The 22360-nt window shown below is 33.2% G+C and overlaps 2 protein-coding genes across 2 annotated transcripts; one reads left to right on the top strand and one right to left on the bottom strand.

Annotated features, from left to right (window-relative positions):
* The first annotated feature begins 8076 nt into the window (after positions 1–8076).
* Positions 8077–13157, top strand: LOC110418647 (RING/FYVE/PHD zinc finger superfamily protein). Its single transcript, XM_021431428.2, has 8 exons — positions 8077–8236; positions 8861–9152; positions 9464–9535; positions 11144–11211; positions 11480–11636; positions 12055–12135; positions 12219–12308; positions 12710–13157. The coding sequence occupies exons 2-8, from the start codon at positions 8883–8885 to the stop codon at positions 12830–12832; spliced, it is 861 nt and encodes a 286-aa protein (XP_021287103.1). The 5' UTR covers positions 8077–8236; positions 8861–8882; the 3' UTR covers positions 12833–13157.
* Positions 13158–16571: 3414 nt separating this feature from the next.
* On the bottom strand, positions 16572–21254 carry LOC110418315 (Exostosin family protein). Its single transcript, XM_021431009.1, has 3 exons — positions 20976–21254; positions 19296–20704; positions 16572–17883 (listed from the first exon to the last, which is right to left on the bottom strand). Exons 2-3 carry the CDS (start codon positions 20268–20270, stop codon positions 17371–17373), a joined length of 1488 nt encoding a protein of 495 aa, XP_021286684.1. The 5' UTR covers positions 20271–20704; positions 20976–21254; the 3' UTR covers positions 16572–17370.
* Positions 21255–22360: the final 1106 nt, after the last annotated feature.

Raw genomic sequence — 22360 nt, 5'->3', positions numbered from 1 at the left:
ATTGTTCTAAAAATTTACTAGGTACTAAAATTAAAACAATTTGGTTTTATTCAAACAATTAAATTTGGATAATTAAATTAACTAAAAATTAATCAATAAAAACTAAACTAATTAACACTAATTAAAATCAAAGAAAAAATATAATGGAATACAAATCAATTTAGAAAAGCCTATGATTGCAATATCCCTCATAGTTCATTTAAATCTTACCTTTCTTTCTTAACTTATTCCAATGGATTAAATTGCTAACTTAGAGAGCTTAATTATTTAGAATACTCTCCCAAGTCTCTTATAAAAATATATAGTATCGGCTACATATGGCATGTAGGTATATTCTTACTTTACACACAAATCAATTTATTCATCTAAGCAAATAAATATGGTCATATATTATTCCAATTTTAGTTTACACTAAACTCTCTTTTCTAAGTTTGTTTAGGTTTCTAGATCAATTTAATTGGTGACCAGTTAATTAAACGTACTAAGAATAAATTGGAATAAACAATTATATCTCATTAAAACATGAATAAAAAAGATATTAAAAATTTAAACTACATGTGAGTTCAATTGCTATCCTATAAAAAGAAACTTAGCAACTCATAATTGCAAATATAAATAAAAATATATGAAGTTTAACCATCAAGATTAGCAAGAATAATAAAAGCTAATGAAGAAGAACCTAAACAAAATTTTGCAACTTGGATCTTCAATCTTCAACCTCAACTTCTAGCTTCTTAGATCTCTTTCAAGATTTCTCCTCAATGTGCGTGTCTAACTTCTCCTTAAGCTAACTATTATAATTGAAACTTAACCTAATTTTACCTAAACTAAACTATTTTAGTCTAAAAACTCTTAATTTGGGCTTAGAATATGTGTAAAGCCCAATAAACTTAAGTTGGCCCACATAACTTTCATTCCCACAGCCATTTTTTCAAAATTTCCTCTTCGATGCCGTGGCACACCCCATTTAACTTGCGACACTTCCTTTGTTTCATGTCTTTTTCTTGCTACCTATTGCACTCAATCAACTTCCAACACGATTTTCTCCATCTTTAAAGCATAACTAGGTAAAGTGATCCCATGATAGTTGTAGTTCTTTCTCTTAGCTTTCCAATGTTCAAGAATTGCATCATTTTGAGTTGTAGAGTGAGATTTATGCTTAAAATACCATGACATATATGAAATGGGTCCAGACTCTTTAAACACCTTTCTTCACCCAATTAAGCCTTGTTCTTCTAGAGTCCTACAAAAATATAAAAACTTAAATAATAAAAAAATAAGACAAATAAATATAAAATTAAAATAAATTAATAAAAATAAACTAATAAAAAAACCAAAAATAATGAAATTCTAACCTAAACTCAAGAACTTAACTAACTTTTAAGAACAATTTGAGATAAAAATAATTCTATAAAATAGAATTATCAGCTTTATACTTAAGAAATATGTTAAGAGCTTTATCTTTATGCCTAAGTAAATCTAGAGTAATTTCCAGTAAAAGTAACATAATATTATTTACCACTCTAATCATAGTTTTTTTCAAATCTCTCAAATCAGTATGAATTAAACTTAACAATTCAAATTCTCTATTTACTGAAACACAAGTTTTTTTAGTCAAGTTTGTTTAGAACAAATTGCACATTTACTTAAGCATTGCATTTTTAATACCAGAAATTAAACTTAATGATTGCATTTTCTTGATGTAAGGAATGCTAACATGTCGTAATATACCATACTATAAATCAATAAAGTCAATAAAGTAAGTAGAAGAATTAGCATTTTCATTCAGGATATTTGAAATGTTGAGTACAAAAAGTCCTTAATTACAACATCCTTTGCCCATAAAGACATAATTCTTTGTTATTACAATTTTGTCAAATTCGAAATAACTTTTACCCCAACTTTGCCCAATAGAACCATAGAAACCAAGTTTGCCTTCATATTAGGAACATTCAAAACATCATTTAAAGGTAGGGTTTTGCCAGATGTGAGCTTGATAAGGACTTTTCCTTTACTAAGAACTTAAGTAGTTCAAGAATTGCCAAGATATATGATCTTTTCTCCTTCCTCTACTAGAGTATAAGAGGTAAAAGCATTTTTTATTTGCATAAATATGCCTAGTAGCACATGAGTCTACTATCCATTCTTTCACACTAACACCATATTGGCTTGAGAAATGACCGCAACAATTATGTCATCAGATTTATCTGCTTCAACCAAGTTAACTTTTGGATTAACAGGTTTGTCATTTTCCATTGCTCTCTTCATACACTACAATGCATGATGCATTGGCTTTTCACAAACAAACAAGTATCCTTCTTTTCGAAGGTGGGATGAGTACCTTTGGGTTTATAATCAATTTTTTTATTATTGTATCTTTATTGATGATATTAGATTCTATCTTACACCAGATTAGCTTTGGCTATAATCTCTTTAGTTTTGGAGGTCTTAATCTCATTCCCAATTATGGCTTCGATGATGATGTGCACAATTAGTCCACAAGTGACAATTGCTTTTGCTTATACTTCAGTTGTTGCTTGTAGTCATACCAAGATTTTAACAATTTCTCAATTAACAACCCAAAAATGAACTCTTTTTGTAAGTTGATATTTTCTGACTTTAAGTCATCCACTAGCTTGTGATAATCATTAATCTGACTTTTGATATCCTTATCATCTATCATCTCCCAATGATAAAAGTTTCCAATCACAACCTTTTGTTTCTTAACATCTTCAGCAGTATATTTGGCAACCGTCAAATCCTATATTTGCTTTGCTTCTTTGTAAGATTGTAAACATTAAATATCTCATTAGAAAGCATGCTAATAATTGTATGCTTACATACCTTATTTGCGTGCATCCATTGTTTCAGTATGTTGACATTGTCTAGCTTGGAATCGGTTAACATTAAAGCCATTCCATGAACGTCAAGGATAGCAAAGATCTTTTCTTGCCACGTTTTGAAATTATTGCCATCAAACACCTCAATTTTGGATGTGAGGAAACGGTTTTGCATATGACACCAAGGGCATGGTAGGAGCAAACAAAGCAGCGGGAGTGGTGGATGTATTGGCAGCATTTACAGCAGTGGCAACAATTGTCGGGGTAAAACCATTGGCAACGATGGTGGAAGCAATGACAATAGCAACAACATTATCGATATGAGAATCTATATTATCCTCAATATTGTTGTCAAAAATTAAAACTAATAAACTACTTAAGCAAGTTTGAGGCGCGAAATAATGTTTTTAAAGATAATTTTCACCTTTTTGAAGTATGAAACTTGATGCAAAAGGATAAAGTAGTTATCTCCCAAGATTCAACAAATTCTTCCTAAATAGTTTGCATAAAATATTAGAGATACAGGAGTAGTAGAAAATTAAAGGAAGAAATAACCCAACAACTTGAAGAGGTAGGCTAAGTAGAGAAGAAAAAGAAGAGAAAATTGATTTTCAGTATGTTGAGAATGAATGTGAAGCATGGTATTTATTAGGAATGAATGAATGTTTGGTGAGATATTTGAGGATAGAGAATAAACCTAAAATCAGGAAATAAATGTTTAAAATTTGATTTTGTAACAATTTAAAAATTAGATTTAAAAAGAAGATAATGGCAGAATATAGTTAAAATATCTTAACTGCCAAAATCAAAGACTAATTCCATAAGGTGAAAAAGCTAAAAATAAAAATATATAACCACCAAGGTACAAAACTGTCACTTAGGCCTAGCCCTTGTGTATACTCACACATAAAGAGGGGAATTCGTATTTTCTCAAGGCTCGACTTGATCTAGTGTGCATGCAAAACCATTTCTTTTCTAGCTTTCAACAAGCCTATAATGGGTTTGCTTATATAAAGCACTAACATCTTTTGTACCTAGGAAATATAGGATAAAAATCTTATGAAGTATAATTATGTATACAACAAAAGGTAGATAATTAAAAATTGAATTTCTAAGTGCTAACCTCCTGCAAAATGATAGATATTACCTCTGCCATAACACCAAGTGACTCTTGAATTTGTCAATCATTATGTTCCAAGTATTGGTGGTTTTTGGTTTTGCACCAAGCCGTATGCCCAAGTAAGAGAAAAAGAGAAAGTCGATTCCACATATAAGGGTGGACACCATGCTGTTGCCTATGGAAGCTTCCACTTTAATCAGATAGACATATGATTTGTTGACCTTTATCTTCAAACCAGACACAAGCTCAAACATCTCAAAAGACACTTGATATTCACTACATCATCAGGGTTGGTTTCCTTGAAAATGATTGCATCGTCTACAAACTAAAGATAAGAGATAGACATGTTGGAGTCCATAGGGGTATTGCCCATAAAGAGATACATACTTTTCGCTAGAAAAAGCAAGAGATGAAGAGCCTCCACTACAATGATAAAATAAGAAAGGTGATAATGGACTGTTGTTGGATTTTTTTATGCAAGTGCAGGCTATCGTGAATAAGTAACATAGTTAAAGTAGAGGATCGTTCCTATAGGGATTTGTTCCTAAATTTTTACTGAGTACTAAAATCTTATATTAAATCAATTTTATTTAAGCAATTGAAATTTACAGAAAATTAATTAAAACAAAATTAAAATAAACACTAAATCTATTAACAAAAATTAAATATACTTTTAAAAGATAGTAGACTAAAAACTTAAGATTATGGGTTCATTCAATATTTCATTTAATACTAGCATCTCTAATTATTTACCTTACTGAGTGATTTTATTAACCTAGGATCCAAAGCTATGTATAAGTTTCCGTCAAGATGCTTGCATAAATATCTAACTTAATCAATTCACTATATGTCTATAGGAATCAATTAAATTAAGTTCATTAAGTTAGTGTCTTAATTTGGCTATGTATGGCAATTAGTTTATATCTACCCGAATTGCGAATTAGATCACCTAAGTGATGTGAATATGCACTATTTAAATCCTAGTCTAATTTAGAATCTTTCTATTGAGTTTCAATTAAATTCACAAATCAATTAATTATCGATAAGATAATTAAAGGCATTAAGAACATATTCGAATAAGCAAAATTATACCCATTCATGATAAATAAAAGAGAAACTAATATTCAAATTACATGTTGAAATCCACCATAATCCTAGAAAAGCAAATTACTTCATGATATCTAAATAAAATAATATCCAAAGAAATTTAACCATGAATTCAAACTAAGAAAATAATTATAACATAAAAAAGAGAAATAAACTAATGCTGAAGCTTTGTTGATCTCGAATCTCTCTCAATTGCACTTGTTCTCTTACTTGATTCTTAATTCCAAATCTCTAAAAAAGCTTCTGTTATTTTCCCCTCGAATGTTTTGAAAAAACTCTTTAAATAGGCTCTAAAAGATTTAATTTCTATAATCCTATCAAAAGTTTTATTTTTGGAAAACATTGTGGTGTCATGGCCATGCTTCCTTGGCATCGTGGTGCTATAGCTGTCTTGTGGCGTCGAGGCACTACTTCTTCAGCACTGTGGCCTCTGGCCTCAGGAATTTGTTTGGTGCACTCCAATTGTCCAGTGTTGCGACCATGATCTTCCTAGTGTTGTGGCCCTAACTCCCTCAATGTCACCACCTTGAGTAATTCAAGGCTGCAACCTTCAACTAACATGCTGTCTTGTGCAGAGCTATAACCATCAGTCATTTTCCAATGCAATTTTCACCTTGATTGGATCTAAATTGGGTGAAGTGATAAACATAAAAATTGTAGCCCGTTCTCTTAACTTTCCAATAGATAAAGATTCTTATTAATTGGATTTTTGTAGATCAAGTTATCTTTAAAATATTATAGCATGTACAAATAAAACCTTCACCATACTCATACAATTTTAACTCAAATGCGCCTTTCTCATTAAATATCCTACAAAAATTATGAGAGGAATCGACAGTAACCCTTTTTAAAGTAAATTAAAGCAAAATAAAGTAAAAATAAACTAAAATAACTTAAATTAACTACTTAACATGTAATCTAACTTAAATTAAAAAAACACTTAAAATGCTAAAATTTAAATCTAGAATCTCAAAGATCTAGCTACTTAAGCTCTCAAAATGTGTCAAAATAATTTTATATAATAGAGTTATCATGGATCACCCAATTAAAGTTCCTACATCATCATAAATTCAGAGGTAGCCAACTCATTGACTAGAACGGAGAAACCATAACCATGAAGCATCTTTGTCAAGAGGTGGAATGCTCACAATTATCAACATCAAAGAATTTTGAAAAAAAATACAAGAGCTAGTAAAATTCAAGACGAATTGATAGACAACTTTGAGAGCTAAAAAGGAAAAAGTAAAAAATGTGATAATTAATATTACAAGTAGTACTATTATCTAACATTTACAAAAACTGATTTTTTAACATTATGCTCAACTATTTCTAAATAAAAACAAACTTTGATATATTGTTTAAGTTGAAGAACATTGTTATTATATATCTCATCACAAATTCCAAAAATCCCATCGTAAGTGGCCTCCTATAAATATTATGTTTGCAATAATATTGTTTGTTCAAAAGAACCATCAATAAAGTTCATACATATATGTCTCTCTAAATTATTGCTTAGGGCCTTAGGCCAATTAATATCAAATGCATGATCTTAACTACCCACCACAAGAAAATAGCTAACATTAGACTCATTATCTTATCCCAATGATCTTATGACAAAATTTAGCCTCCCATTTACCAAACCACCCACTTCACAATCATTAACTACAGAACCTATTTCAATCACCTATTTTGATTAAATAAAATAAATGTAACATTTTATTTATTTTTAATTCCTTTTCTTCTATATTTATCTTCCCCCTGGATTGTTACATTTAGCAAAAGTTGCTTAGGTTCAAAACAAGAAAATAGAAAAACGCATGGTCAAAGTCAAGAATATGGAAAATGTCTTATAATTCCAAAAGAAACTACTTGGTATCATAAATTCGACAAAGGCTGGTCGCGTCGCCTGCAAAGATGCTTGTGAGAAGGAGTCAATGTTCACGGCCACGTATTTTCCAATCCAATGAAACCTTGAGCGGGTCTTCCATTCTTGTATTTATATATATAATAATAATAAAAACATTAGATTAATTTAATCATAAAAAAATAAAATTATAAAAATACATAGTCGATATCTACAATACGGTGTAAAACACAATTTGCATTTTATAATATACAATTGCCAATGCTTTGGGTTTTTCAAACATTTCTTTTTAGCTGTTTGGATTCAAGTTTTCTTTTAATAACGACCATATAATAGTTAGATTAAATTACATAACTCTCCTTGCGGACATATTGGTATATTACATATTTTCGTCTCTTGCAATAAATTAATAATATTAATTAATTTATGAATTATTGTTCCATACACATCAACAATGGAATTTTTAAAATATACAAATAGAATTAAATGATTAGTATGTATATTTAATAATTAATTAATTTATAAATATATTTTAATGAGACACGTGTTACCTTTTTAGTGCTATTTGATAGAATTTAAAAAAACCACGTTAGTGTATAAAATAATTTTCTTAATTTATAGCATTTTAAAATACAAATTACAGAAAGAAAAAACAGTAAATGAATGTTATATAGTGATATTAAATGGGTTTTATGATCCAAAATTAAATATTTGCTCAAAATTTACTAAAAACATGTGTGGATGATTTTTGAGGAAAAAAAGGGTTTAAATTTAATAATTTCAAATATAAATTTTATATTTCAAATTGGGAAAATGTTAAACAATCCAAAAAAGAATTTAAATTCCTAAGGAGTCTAAAATCTCAACTGAGACATAAAAATTTATGTCTTATTTTTTTTTAAAAAATGCTGTCATCCTTTGGGCAAGTATACAAGCGAAGGGTCTAAAAGGGCAATTCCATCCATAACCTTTGGCGTCCAATACCAGAAAAAGGGTTAGAAAACCAAACGGCGACCAGCTATTGAAATTACGTAATAATCCTTATCTTTGGACGGACGTTACCGAGCCTAAACTCCAAAGCTTCGTTGAAACCGAACCTCAATGTCTCTATCCAAATTACTAGAAGTCTTATTTTTTTAAAATTTATTTTTTTATATATAAAAACGGAAAAATTGAAAAACTCTTCTCCTGTCAATTAGTTTCATTTCCAAGCAAAGCAAAAGAAAGACCTTAGACTTTTCATTAAAGCTTTATAAAGAGAAGAAAAGAAAACATTTCAGACTCCAAAAAAAGCGCCATTTTCAGGTAATTTTTTTTATGTTATATGTTGGTTTTTTAATTAGTGAATTTGTTCAATTCTGATCAGGATTGTGGGATTTTTTTTTTGGACTTTGAATTGATTCTTTTTCGAGTTTGGTAATTTTGGTTGGGTTGTTTGGTTGCTGAGAAAATGAAGGAAATAGTTTCGTTTTTTTTTTTCCTTTTTCATTTTCGGTGGAAAATTGAAAAGTAAAAAAAAATGAAGATTTGGAGTGAAAGCTGAATGTTTTGTGGTAATTGGTTTATTTATTAATTGTTATTTGCTTGCATATATATATTTTTTTGGGTATAGCCTATAGGAAGAAAGTTTAAAAATAAATATATAAAAAGAGAAGATTTTGAATTATATTTGTAAATAAATTGCAAGAGAGAGAGAGAGAGAGAAAGGGTATGTTATAGCATCTGATGTGCAAGGGGTTTCAGTAATGACACTAAAATGAAAATTAAGATTTTGATTTCTTATATGTTGCCGAACTTTATGATATCTAGTGTTCAGTTTTAGAGTCAAAGACTATGTATGTTAGTTTTGGAAGTGCATTTTGCAGCTTTTGCGATACATATTGATCTGACTTTAAGAGGAATTTTTGCTACATTGTTGTGTTTTGTCAGGACCTTTCCTTTTGGATAAAAAATGGGTGATCATCTGGTTTTATGCGTTGACTGTCTCATAACACCCGAAAGTTTGCAATCAATGCAAGAAGCTGAGGCTGCAGGATCTTCTAGTGAGGGTTCTTCTCAAGTTGCTGAGCCACATACTTGTGCTGTTGATGTTGAGGAAGCGTATGAACATGGTTCCTCAGAAGAAGAACCACTTATCCAGACAGTTGAATGCCGAATCTGTCAGGAGGAGGACAGCATTAAGAATTTGGAGACACCTTGTGCATGCAGTGGCAGTTTGAAGGTATTCACTTTTTTGGAGCATTTTGAGACTTGACTCTTTTCTGCTCCATTTATAGCATGCTATTAGCTCCAAAATTTTGCAATTGCCATTAGCTGTAGTACTGTAAAGTTCCTTTTTTTATGGAAAGATATTTGTGAGCTATGCTTGAGTGCCATCATGATGTGGAGAAAGGGCTTGATGGGTTTTTCCTTCGTTTTTACCGTCAGATTACTTCTAAGCAGTTCTTCTTTAATCATCATATGATTTTATTGGCTCATCTTTTGAGTTTTACAGTATAATAGCTGTGGCTGACAAATTTTTCCATTATCCAGTTTGCCCACAGGAAATGTGTTCAGCGTTGGTGCAATGAGAAAGGAGATATAACATGTGAGATATGTCATCAGGTAAACCCCTTCTTAAGAATCTGGAATTGTTGCTTTCTTATCAGTTCAACTATGAGGAAGAAATCTGCTGCTTTTTGTATTTGCATTTCGCCCACACATCAATTTTGCATAGTCATGAAAGTAAACAAGTGTCTGGTTTTAGAGGGTAACAGTTCTACTTTCCTTTCTTTTTTGTTGATGAATCACTAATTAAGTTGTTGATTAACGCCAATGATGTATAGTTGCGCATTCACCTGGTTGTATGATGTTTTCTGTCACGCATTGAAGATGGGGAAAAAACCTTTATATTGTGGCTATTTTTTATTTCTGATGCAGAAAGAATGAACACTAGTTATATGGTAGCTTTATTTTGCTGTAATGTTTGAGCTCCCTGATCTTGAAGGAAGTTTTCAGTTTTATTTTTTATGCTGCCTGTTTGTTTAGGTTGACTCGTGATGTCAAAATCTGATGGTTTTGTATTGTTTATTGTAACTTTATGCTAGCAACAGTCTTAACTGCTCCAGGATATTTATCTTTGCTCTTTGGAATTCTTGAGGGAATAACTTTTGTGATTTTATTTTCATAAGAGAAGTTTGATGCTTTGTCCAGGTCGCAATTTTTTATTTTCTTTTAGCGGTTCTGGGCTTCATCTTTTAACCCCAAATGTAAAATCAGTTATGTCATAAAGGGTTTTAAGTGTAAAAGCATTAACTGTGATGTGTAAAATATGGATAATCCTTCTGTTTCAAGGTGCTTGGATGGAACCATTCATGTAAAATGGAGCAGTATTTCGGCTGTTTTCTTCAAGTAAAATTAACAATAATATTAATCAAAGGTTCCTTTCAATACCTGGTCCTTTATTCTAAAACATTTAGAGAGTATTGACCCTTCATTGCATGAATGACAGCTAGTATATCCTGAAATTCAGTCACCATAGTATATTGTTCAATGTTCCTTCTCATCTAACTTTATGTACCTAGTTGTTGTCAATTGGTGAACTCATCCTAAATTAACTTATGTCTGAAGTAGTTTTTTTCTGCTAGTGGAAAATGAGATGTACATCAGCAGCCACCTCTTGATTACCAAGCCTTGTGGAAATCATGATTTGATCTGAAATGACTTGAGTAACAGATTGCAAGCTACCTGTATGCAAGACTGTATTATTATAGACATTTTGTCTAGCGTTATCTTTCTACGTACTTTGTGCTGAGGGTTAGATATTGCTGATCTACCTCTTTTATGTTCCACATGACATAGGTTTTGCTTTGTGTGTTGAAGACTTAAAATGTGTCTGGCTTAAAGTGAAGTTTTGCCTGCTAATGAAATGGGCTTCTGCATCAAGCTTTTGATGAAATTGTTTATTTTGATGTTGCATGGTTTCAAATGACAGAAGAGTTTATTTGCAAATATCACTGGTGCATGGTATCAGATGCATTTGATATCACTTTGCTACTAGCTGCTACTTGGTGATTTTGCTGTCCATGTGATATATAAAATATGTGTGTGTATTTCTTGGAAGATTCATGCGACAACTATGTTTTCATTCTTTAAAATATGTTTAGTTTTGAGTTGAATTATCTGACAGACCAAATTTACTGACTTTTCTTGCAAAAAATCTTTGATTCGCAGCCTTACCAACCAGGATATACTGCGCCGCCACCTCCCCCTCAGTCAGAGGATGATACAATTGATATCAGGCAAGTCTCAAGTGTGTGATTACTTACCCAAAGGATAGGCTTGATAAAGATCAGTTTTGCTCTAATTTTGCTGGCTTTTTTATTTTTTGGTTTTTTGTAATTGATGTTGGTCCTGTAACCATAATTGAAACTTTGATATTTCTAAGAGGCTTTTCTGTTTGTGAGGATCTATCTCTGTCAGAAGCTGTTTGGTAATCTGTGGGACAGGTTGATATCTTATGCTCATCACATTTGACCGTTTATTATCTTATATGATATGTTGATATAGTGAGGGTTGGACTGTCCCTGGGGCTCCTTTGGATTTGCGGGATCCTCGAATTTTAGCAATGGCAGCTGCTGAACGCCATCTTTTGGAGGCAGATTATGATGAATATGCTGATAACAATGCCAGTGGAGCTGCATTTTGCCGCTCTGCTGCCCTAATTGTAAGTTTATATTCCTCTAAAAATAAAACAATTTTTATTGGCTGTTCTTACTTAATCGCATGTCTTAATAAAAGATCTTGGTGGCTCCTTCCTTTCATTTCCTTTTATAAGTTTTTTGCTCACAATAGATCGAATATCAATGTTCAAGGCATCTTGTGTGTTATGCAATGCAGTATTCTTTCATCTGGCCGTGTCTTGTTGAACTGGCAGTGTCCTAGTCATCAGCCTCATCTGTAGTTTTACTTTAGATTGTTGAGTTGGGTCCTAAATCCAGAATTCCTAGTTTTTGCTTTGGGAGGAAAAATAATCACAATTTTGGTTCTCAGTTGGATTACACATTTTACCTGTCCTTACCTACTTAATCAATAATTAATGGGAATAGCTGTCAATTTTCCTTATTTTCTTTGCTTATTTGCAGCTAATGGCTCTTCTTCTCTTGAGGCATGCTCTGTATGTAACCAATGGAGGTGCAGATGATGATGCATCTACATTTTTCTCTGTAAGAATGGCATGAATTTGCGTTAATCTTTTAGTAATTTATATTGTTTAGTTGTATAATTTAAAATTTTTTATGCTACACAGCTTTTCCTCCTCCGTGCTGCTGGCTTTCTTCTCCCATGTTACATCATGGCCTGGGCCATCAGCATACTGCAGCGCCGAAGGCAGAGACAGGTAATGGTTTGTGCTTTCTTAAAAATGACAGCACTATCTTACTTAAGCATGTTGAGATTATTGATCTAAACCACAGAACAAGAATACTGAAAATGTAGATTTTTGTCTGCCTTTTCAGATTTGTTCTCCAAATGCTTGATAAGAATGAGATTTATGTAAAAAAATATTGCAGCAAAACTGTTGGCTTGTAGGTAGTTTTATTCATTAGAAGCCAAAATTCAATTAAGAACTTCAAGGTTTTCTGTGTATGATATCCTTTTTGTCACTCCTAGTAGTCCAGTTTCCATAAAGAAAAGCTAAATGGACTCATGCTGTCTTAGCTGCTTCATGACTATTTTAAACTGTCTATTACTTGGTTTCTTTTGGTAATTAATTCATTTATTTTTCCCCTATCGAAACAGGAAGCAGCAGCCCTTGCAGCAACTGAAGTTGCATTTATGATACAGGCAGGGCAACGTCGGGGTGTACAGTTCTCTATTGCACCAGGACCTGCAGCCACACCTCATCAGGAGCCACTTCAATAATGTGACAGTCCTTTTCCTTGGGAAGAGGCTATGGTGGTGAAGAGTGTAGGTTAGTAATGAAACTATGGGTAAATTGTCTTACTCATTCTACTAGCAGTGAAAGAAAATGGGGAGATTGTGTTCCTCGCATTTGTAATGTTGTACTTCTAATTGTTTTTCAGAAAACCCTGAAGATCCTTTTTTTCCCTACTTATTTGAAGGCATCAATGTCACTGTTTATGTTTGTACATAAATGTTGAATCTCATTGCCTCATTTTCACTGCATGAGGAACTTGTATTCCTGGAGTTGTTGGCACAGAAATATAATTCCAAACTTTCTAGGATACTCCTAAGTTTCAGGTGGAGTTGAAGCGGAGTTTTCACATTTGAGACAACTTCAATAACTCAGCCATTTTTTATTGTTACTGTAAAAGGTTTTCTTTTTTAATATATACTCTGCTTTATCTCTACATGTTTAACTTATCCAATCATGTCATAATGCAAAATGTTTTCCTCAGTTTATCTTGTTTATGGAGGTGAATGCAGCAGTTGATTGCTCTTATTACATCATGTACTGGTATCCTGTGAGGGTGATTATTGTAATCAACATCTTTGTTGTCTTTGTTGTCATAGTCTTTCTTCTGTTACTGTCATGTGATGAATAGCCTGGTTTAAACCATATTCGTTAAATTTTTGCTAATTAGGGAAACTCAGTGGTATAAATTACTGGACAGCATTCTAATGTAATGAGAAATCCGGTTTTAGCATTATCCTATTCCTACAGCAGGTTATTTCATGACTTTGCATCCTTTTCCCGTTCCTTATGTTGTAGAGATTCTGCTAACTTTTTATGAGCGCTGCAACTGCATTCAAATTTCAGTCTGCTGGTTTTAAGGGGGCTTCTATGTTTATTATTTCTTAACTGTATTTGTTATCCTCCTTTGTCATGTACAAATATTTCTTTTTCTAATCCTCATGCTGTGTTTATAGTCGTTCAGCATTACTGGCCTTACAATTATCAAATAATGGTGGCTGTTATCATTGAGATAAGATTGTTAATTGTTAGTTGTGTTTTTGTTTTGGTTCTAATCAATCATTACTGGGAAGTTATAATATATTTGATTACTCTTATTTGCCATGAAAAAGTGTCAGTCTATTGCTTGCTTTTATTCAATTTATCAGTTTCTTTTCTTCTCCTAATAATTGGTGGACCCTGATGAATCCAAATTGGGATGGAACCATTGTGCTGGAACAGCTAATCTGGGGTCTTGTTTTCTTTAGAAAGAAGTTGTCAAATCCTAGCTATTAAATATCTGCAAATTGAATTTCAGACTACCTTTTGACATGTTCAAGAAGAGTAAAACATTTGGATTCACAGACATAAGAGTAATGTTATTTCGTCCTGACTTTGTATTGTTTGATTATTTACAAAAGGTTTGAGGAATTTTATAAGTATTTATCTTTTGTAAGTAGTGGGAACTATTTGACACCCTAGGATGATGGTGCCTTGGAGGAATACATGATGGCTCTAGGGCTTTATATTCTGTCACATGCCAAATTTTGGATGTGCTTTAGCCTGAATCATTGAAGATGGTGTAGATAATTATGAAGCATGCATGAGTAATGCGGATGAGAGTGAAATCCTGTAAGAGAAGTTTTAAAGGGAAATATGATTGATGGTGAATGATGGTTTGGGAAAGCAACAACTCATTCAATTTCTTTCTTTTGCTTTATAAATGGGAATGAAGTAAAGAAAAGGGCCCACTCTACTGGATTATGTTAAAACTGTTGTGTATTAGGTTTGGACCACGACCTGTCCCCATCCTTCCAACGGACAATGCAAGCATATTCTTCCTTTTTCTCTCTCGGAGAAATCACAAAGCCGGAGACCATGTTGGAAACTCCAAAAAACGGCATAATCTTGCCAATAACCATGGATTTGGGTGGGTTTCTTGCTCTTCCTTTTTCCCCCTCTATAGAAGGTAAGGTTTTCTGTTCAAACCTGGGATCAAAAAGAACATGGACAAGGGTCAGATAAATTTGCCTATTGGTCATGTATTTGGATCAGTTAATGAAGAAAAGAAAAAACAAATGCTCTGTAAAGTTTTCTTCAGTTTCGAAAATTTGCCTCAAAGGCCAATTTATTTATTTAGTGCTTTATTTTTGTGTCTTAAAGCAAGGGTCCCTTCCCTTGTATTAATTTAAATTTCAACGAGAGTGAGGGGCCTTCATGGATACACGAGAAAAAAAAATAAAGAAAAGCAACAGGGAGACAAGAGAAGGCCAAACAAGGGAGAGAAGCCCTGAGATGGGGTGTATTCTTTGAGACTTTGAATGGAGGCCTAGAGTTGGGCAAAACCAAAGAAGAGAGCAAAGGAAAGAAAAGCATAAAGGAAACCCATTAAGCACAAGGAACCAAGACTCTGATTTTTTGTTGCATGGAGAGGAGAGCTTGGAATTCTAAAGTTGGTTTAGCATAAAGCAAGTGATTGGTTTTTTTTTTGGCGATGTTACTGTTCCTCAGCCTTCCCCCAACATCTCTACTTTTAATGGCTTTCTTGTTACTGTAACTATCTGAATTCTGGCTGGCTCATGGCTTTGCTTTGCCCACCCAAAGTCACTTTAGTTGTCATGGCTAATCATATGCATACTAACGCAATTAACTCAACAGATTTCCTTACTCATCAGAACTTGTTTTTCTCAATTTGTATCCACAGAAAAAACACACAAAGTTTTTCTAAATTCAGAAAATCATCCTTCTTAATGTTTCAATAATTTTCTTCTATTATCCCGGGGAGAAACAACAGAGCCGGAGGAAAAATTGAACAATATGGTGTCCAAACCTGGTTGTTTATTTATTAGTAGTATGAGAATTATAATCATGGATAGATACCAAAAAATATTCCCATTACTTGGTCCTAATATGATGTGTTGAATTTATCCTACCCAAAACTATTGCTCTGCTCTCCTGAGCCATGTACATATTTGTAAGCTATTAGCCAGGCATAGGTTGAAGACATGGAGCAAGTACATGTCAGTATGGTCGGATGATGTGGCAAGTCGGCTGAGAGTTCAGGAGGCTGGTCTTTGTTTGGTAAAAAAGAGCAAGGCAAATGATAGAGAGATGTAGGGAAACCAAAATGAAAAGATACTTGTCTTCCCAAGGATAGTGTTCCAACTCTAACTTTTTGTTCAAACCTGGCAGAGTCTTCTAATACAGCCTTTATATTGCTTCTGTGGCAGGCTTATCATTGAGGTGAATCTAAACTTCCCTACATGTACTGGGGCCCCTCCTGCTTTACGCTTTTAGTCTTCCAAATCCCATAAAAGATAAACTTCAGGCTCGTTCCTGCAGATATAAGCCATAGGAAGTAGGCTGGTGCTGTCTCAGACAACATTGTTAATTTTCTCATCATTGCCTCCAGCCAGAGGTCTTCTGTCCCTCTTGTTTTTCCTCTTTGAGCTGAAACATGGTTTTCCCAGTTAATAGGGTCATTCTTCTTGCTTGTATTTGTCTCTTGGTAGTTCAACCAGAGATGGTTTCTGGCCTGAGAGGCATTGACCTTGCTCTCAGATGGGATAAGGGGTTGTTACCATTTGTTCAAAACTCACGCTTTCTCAAGGCTGTTGATGTGGACTCTTTGCAAACTAGACAGAGTTTGGCACCTGCACCTTCAATGATGTTTGATCCCAATCAGTCAAACAAAAGAAGAGTAAGAAAAGGATCGGACCCCATTCACAACAGATGTTGACACCTGAAGCTGTTTTTACATTTCACACAGAAGTGGGTGAGGCAGTTTGTCAGCCAAGGAAGTGATGGCTTGAGGCTATAACTGATGCAAGGAAAAGCAAGAGGATTTCTGCTTTCTCAGTTGTTTCTCCATGCGGGTTTATTGGGTTTTCTACATTTTCATTTGTTTCAGTCCAAACTTTTTTGGTTGAGCAGAAAAATTGCAGCTGTTAGCCAGGATTTTCTCTCCCTATATTGTATAAAACTAGGTCCTAACCAATAGAAGAATACCTAAGGATGATTGTACTTTCTATTATACACAAATGTAGCATGCTTCCTAGTTTTCTTTACCAAGAAAAAAGATTTAGTTGATTTTAGCTTTTGAATGTGGCAATGAAATACTCAAATTTCTTTTCAGTCGAATTTTCATTTCTTAAAGCTTGCAGGTAACGTATGATGCAATTCTTCAAACTAGGAGCTCGAGGCCAACATAGCCTTTGCAAAATCTTCTATATACTCTGTTGTGCTGGGTATTTAATTCAGCCCGTGCATCAGTCTCAGAGAAAGAAATGAACAAGCCTGATGAACTTTAACCGAATGATTGAATTTGTGTTCTCAGAAGCAAAATATGTATTGGACCCACAAAACACACTCAATGCTCAGCATGAATAAAGGAGTGAAAAGAAGGCCTTTACAGATCTTCAACAAATCCATGTTTGTTTCTCATTAAATTTTTTTTTTTTTTTTAAAATGTACAACCAGCTATAAATCTTATGATCTCCATAGAATGCAAGGCTAAAATCATCTTGATCTTACAACTGGTTGTTTATCATTTTATCTGCTCTGATCTGCGATATCTGTTCTCCCTATGAATTCTAAATCGTACTGGAGAAACCTTACGTGCAACTGCCTCCCAAATCATATCCACTGCATCACAAGGCAGGGATGGGTACTGATACTGAAAGTGCCGAACAATTTCCTTCAATTTTTCCCACTTCTTGGTCCACTTCTCTCTCTTAATTCCTCTAAGAAGTTGCAGTAGATATCCCTTCTCCACAGCATCTGATGCACGAACAAATATGCAAAACTCTGTGTAGTCAATGACGTCTTCAAATGGTAGCTCAATCTCATCACTTATAATCACAGGAACACAATGGCTGACAATAGCATCAAAGAGACGATTGGAAGAAGGTGTATCACCAGCAATATTGAGGCAGAATTTCGATGAGGTCATCCCTTGCCCAGCCTGGTTGACTCCATTCCCTTGAATGGTGCCAAATGCAAAGTGTACATCTTTCTCATCTTTGAGAAGGTAATACAGTTCCTGGCGAATGGCTCCTCCCTGAAGAAAAATTTCAGACCCAAAGTTATACTTATAGAGAGAGATCTAACCTGGTACATCCCAGGATGACAATTTCAGACTTCAATTCAATTAGTAAGCAAGTATAATGAGAAATGTTACTGCTGGTTTAACTTAAGAGAATGGGAACGGTAATTGAGAGGGCACTGAAAATCACACTAACAAGAACCATGGCAGTCATATTAGTATCACAAAAGGTAACTAGGAATTGGTTCCCTTTTCTCTAATCTGCACTTGAAATAAGGAAATGATGTTACATATACCATTATCTTCTGTTCCATATCAGTGTCCTCTCTGGTCCATCATGAATGAAATATCTTTTTGCTTTTCGATTACCGTGAACAAGGTTATAATTTCATTTCTAGTGCTTAAGTGCCACAAAGATTTTAAATATTTTCCAAGATACTGATATTATCCCTATGAATGTCAAAAATTCTGGGGGAGTGTAGATCAGAGTGTGAGACATCCTTTTGGAAACAAGATGTGCCTACTAATTACTACATTCCTTGCCCAAAACTGAAACAAGAAGTTGCAGTAACTGGACTACCCTGTCTCTGAAGTAACCCAAAGCGCAAAAGAAGCTTCTTTTTTGGAGAACTCTGCTATAATCCATTTGAGCTAGCAGATAATGCTGCTCTATCTGATCTAGGTACCCTGCCTATAATCAATTAATCTTCTGAGAATCCTAAGCCTAATGCATGATCCAACTGCTCACACTCTGTCTGCTTCCAAAAACCAATCCCTTGCCTCTCTCCTTTGCCAAAGAGATTCTCTCTTATCTCAACAACACCTCCCAGTGCATGAAAACCTAAGAAAAAATCTCTAACCATACTTTCATTTACTCACCTAAGCCTACTTTCATTAGCTCATTCAAGCCTACACGAACGGTCACCTTCAAACTGGAGCTCACTGTTTTGAATTATCTGGCAATGGCTACGATACTAGATGGTTTTGATAATTTCAAAGAACTGTGAAGAAAAGAAAAAAAATCACTTCCAACTAAAAGTTATAGCTTAATGAGCACAGAAATTGTTGTCATCTATCTCCAAACAAGTAGTTGAACCTAGAAGAAAAATAGAATAGGGAAAACTTCAACTTTCTTTAAAGTGATAAAAGCATATTGTATTGTGTCTACTCTTCACTCGTCACCTGCTGATGTTCACATTGCATAACCATCACTTCACAGGTTTTACTTGTCTTACCAGGAAATTATTGAGCAACATCTTCATCAAGTCACTTGAATTTCCACTTAATCAAGTTGAAGAAAAGAGAAATGTGCCTTCATACTACTTTAATATATCCATATTCACAGTAGCAGTTTCTTTTTCGAGTCAACAAAACGAATAGAAACAAACATTTGGATAATTCAATTCATAAAAGGAAAAGAAACTTACATCTTTCCTGTAAATTGCTCCTTGGAAATAGACTAGTATTGGGCGTTTGTCAAATGGGGCTGAATCAGCACTGGGAATGGTCCTCACAACATGCCTATAAGGAGCGATTATATCCTTCTCAAGATTTGCTATTTCAGTAGGGTATCTCCCAAAATCTGCAAGCACAAACATTGCAGAACCTAATTCTCCTCTTGCATCCAGCATGCTATTTGGATGGTGGGCCACAATTAAGTGGTCCTTCCCCCCAAATCGCTTCCATTCATCCTGTGTGATCAGAAACTGAACTAATTTATTCTGCAACATTTTATTAACACTAACTTTCTCCTTTCCTCGAAGCTTGGAATGCCGGTTGTAACTGAGGGATGAAAAGAATGGAACAAATATTATGTCTGCTTGACTTGAATTCTTAACTCTAATTGCAGAACATGGTCTGACCACATTTGGTGTGTTTGAAGATAGAAGATCAAGAGTGAGCCAGTATTCCATGCTATGCTGTAGATTTAACCCTCCAGGGTACAATGGGATTCTGCTTGGGTCGTTTACATCTGGCCACATCTGATTTGCTTTTCCTTTCCAACCCAATAACCCAAAGTGAAATTCAGAAGGCAAGTCATACATATACACCCTTAGAAGAGCCTCATTGGTGTCGCAGGACTTTAAATTTTGCTGCCAGGAAGCACACATTTTCTTCCCAGAACTGGATTTCTGACAAGATGACTGCCCATTTCTTAATGGTATTTGAGCATCAACTTGTGAAGACTCGGATGAGAGGAAAGGTAATTTTATTTGCTCACTTTTGAGATTGGGTAAGTAGACCGATGAGCCATTAAGAAGAATTAATTTGAAAACCGAGCGGGGAATAAGAGATGTATTCCCAAATTGAAGAAGAAACACAGAAGAAAGGATCAAAAGAAACATTGAAATGGTTATTATATAGAAAAGAAACCTTAAGGGAAAGAGGCCCTTTTCCAACATTGATGATATCTAAAAAAAACAGGCAATTTAATAAATTCAGATAATAAAACAAACAAGGAAAAGAAGGAAACCAGCAATTGAGTTCTAGGTGAACTGCTAAAGTGATGCCTCCATTCAATTTGTAAACACTTATTACTACTTGGTCAGCACAAAACTGGTGGCTAAAACCCTATTTTTCTCTTTAAACTCTGAAGGGCGTGTTGAAAAGACTTTCAGGAGGCTTATTTCTATGAAATTTTCTAGCACTTAAGAGACGGGCTTTCTGCACACATCCCAAGCCACTAATCTAAGTAAACTATATTCCTTTCCTGTAAATTTGACCACAAATTATGCTCTTACGAGCTTGGTAAACACACCGAATCGTGTACCTCTCAGAAAAAAACCATAAGCTTCACCTCTCTTTGTATTGCTCATCGAAGCAGAATACCATTAATCTGCAAAACACCAAAAACAAAAAATAAAACAAAAATGAACACTCAAAAAGACTGTTCGTTTTATCTCATACAAGTATATGAAAATGGAAATCCCAGACAATAAATCGTAAAAACTACTTAAAATAAACAAAAAAAAAAGTAAACTTGCATGAAAAATGGAGGGAAAAAAAATGAACTTTATCATCTGCGCATTCAAGTTGGATGATTTGCAGAAACGGGTAGCTGCCAAATTGCAAGAAAATGACCAAAAAAAAAAGAAAAAGAAAAATACCTTAAAGGGGTTTGGGCCTGCTCAATGGAGTGAAGAATCCTTCTTTTGGGAAGTGTAGAGAGAACCAAAAAACAGCGTGGGAGGTGGAGGTGGAGGCAAAGGTCTTTGATTAAAATAATTACCTTTAACTCAGCACTTTTTAAGCTTTGTTAAATGTCATAATTATACACAGCTAAATTTAGATTAGTAAGTAATAGTCTTATGGGAATTACATTTCCTGTAGGCTGTAGCTGTCAACAACTTGGAGACTAGAAGAGAGAAGCACGGACAGAAGCAACTGGAACCACAGGACTTTTATTTTTCCAGAGTAGTTTTTGTCTTTTTGGGCATTAATTCTTTGATATTGAGAAACAAGTGCTCTTTCCCAGTTTCCCAAAAAGTCAAGAAATACCACATTTTAAGTTTATTAAATATTACCATTGTATTTTTAATTTTGTTGATTTTTTGACAAAATATAACCGAAGTGAAATATTTTATTAATTCAAATGGTAAATTTTGTCGCTACATTTTCAATTACGTTTATTTAAAAACGAAAAGTAATGAAATTATAATAATTTACATAATTTCTTTTTTATGCAAATATTACATTTTCTCAATTCCAATGCTTTATGCCTCAAGAATAACAAAATCCAAAGTATAATAGTAAAATTCAATGAAATTAAAGTATAACAAAATTCAATATTTACTTACATTACAATGACAATTTGGCTTTAATCCAAAAAATAAATTAAGAACACTTATTTTCTATACGTAATCCTTGATTGCCATTGAGGGAGTAAAATTTGTTTAACTTTATCTTATCTAGTTATCATTTATAAAGAAAAAAATAAAAACATAATACTTGAAAAAGTTTTTAAATTATTTTAAAAAATTTAAATAAATGATTATTCTTCTTTTACGTTTAATTAAATTATTATATTTTTATTTTAAATCAAATAAGTATTTATAATTAATAATTAATTAATTACTATTAATCAAAATATCATTTGTTATTTTATATTCATGTAATGTTGATGTAAACGATAAAAAGTGACATATGATCATGTCATCATACTATATTATCATTTTTTATGACATGTTAGTATATCACATTAACGTCAAGTGATATAAAATTACAAGTTACAATTTGATTAAGTTTATTATTAATTATAAGGGCTTATTTGACTTAAATTAAAAATATAAAAACTTATTTGACTTGTAGAAAAAATTATAAAGACTTGATTAAATAAAATAAAATAATAAGAGTTTATTTGAATTTTTTGAATAGTTTAGAGATTTTTTTAAGGTATTAGGTCAAAAATAAAATCATATGAGGATAGTAATGGGTTGATTGTGGATTGAGGTTCTATATGGTAGTCACTTGCAAAAGGTTTTTTTTTTTTTTT

Source organism: Theobroma umbraticum, unplaced genomic scaffold, assembly GCF_002168275.2.
Source record: "Theobroma umbraticum cultivar Fairchild unplaced genomic scaffold, ASM216827v3 scaffold_50.0, whole genome shotgun sequence".
NCBI lineage: Eukaryota > Viridiplantae > Streptophyta > Magnoliopsida > Malvales > Malvaceae > Theobroma > Theobroma umbraticum.
Note: the sequence above shows the minus strand (reverse complement) of the source record. Positions and strands in the feature narration are given on the sequence as shown.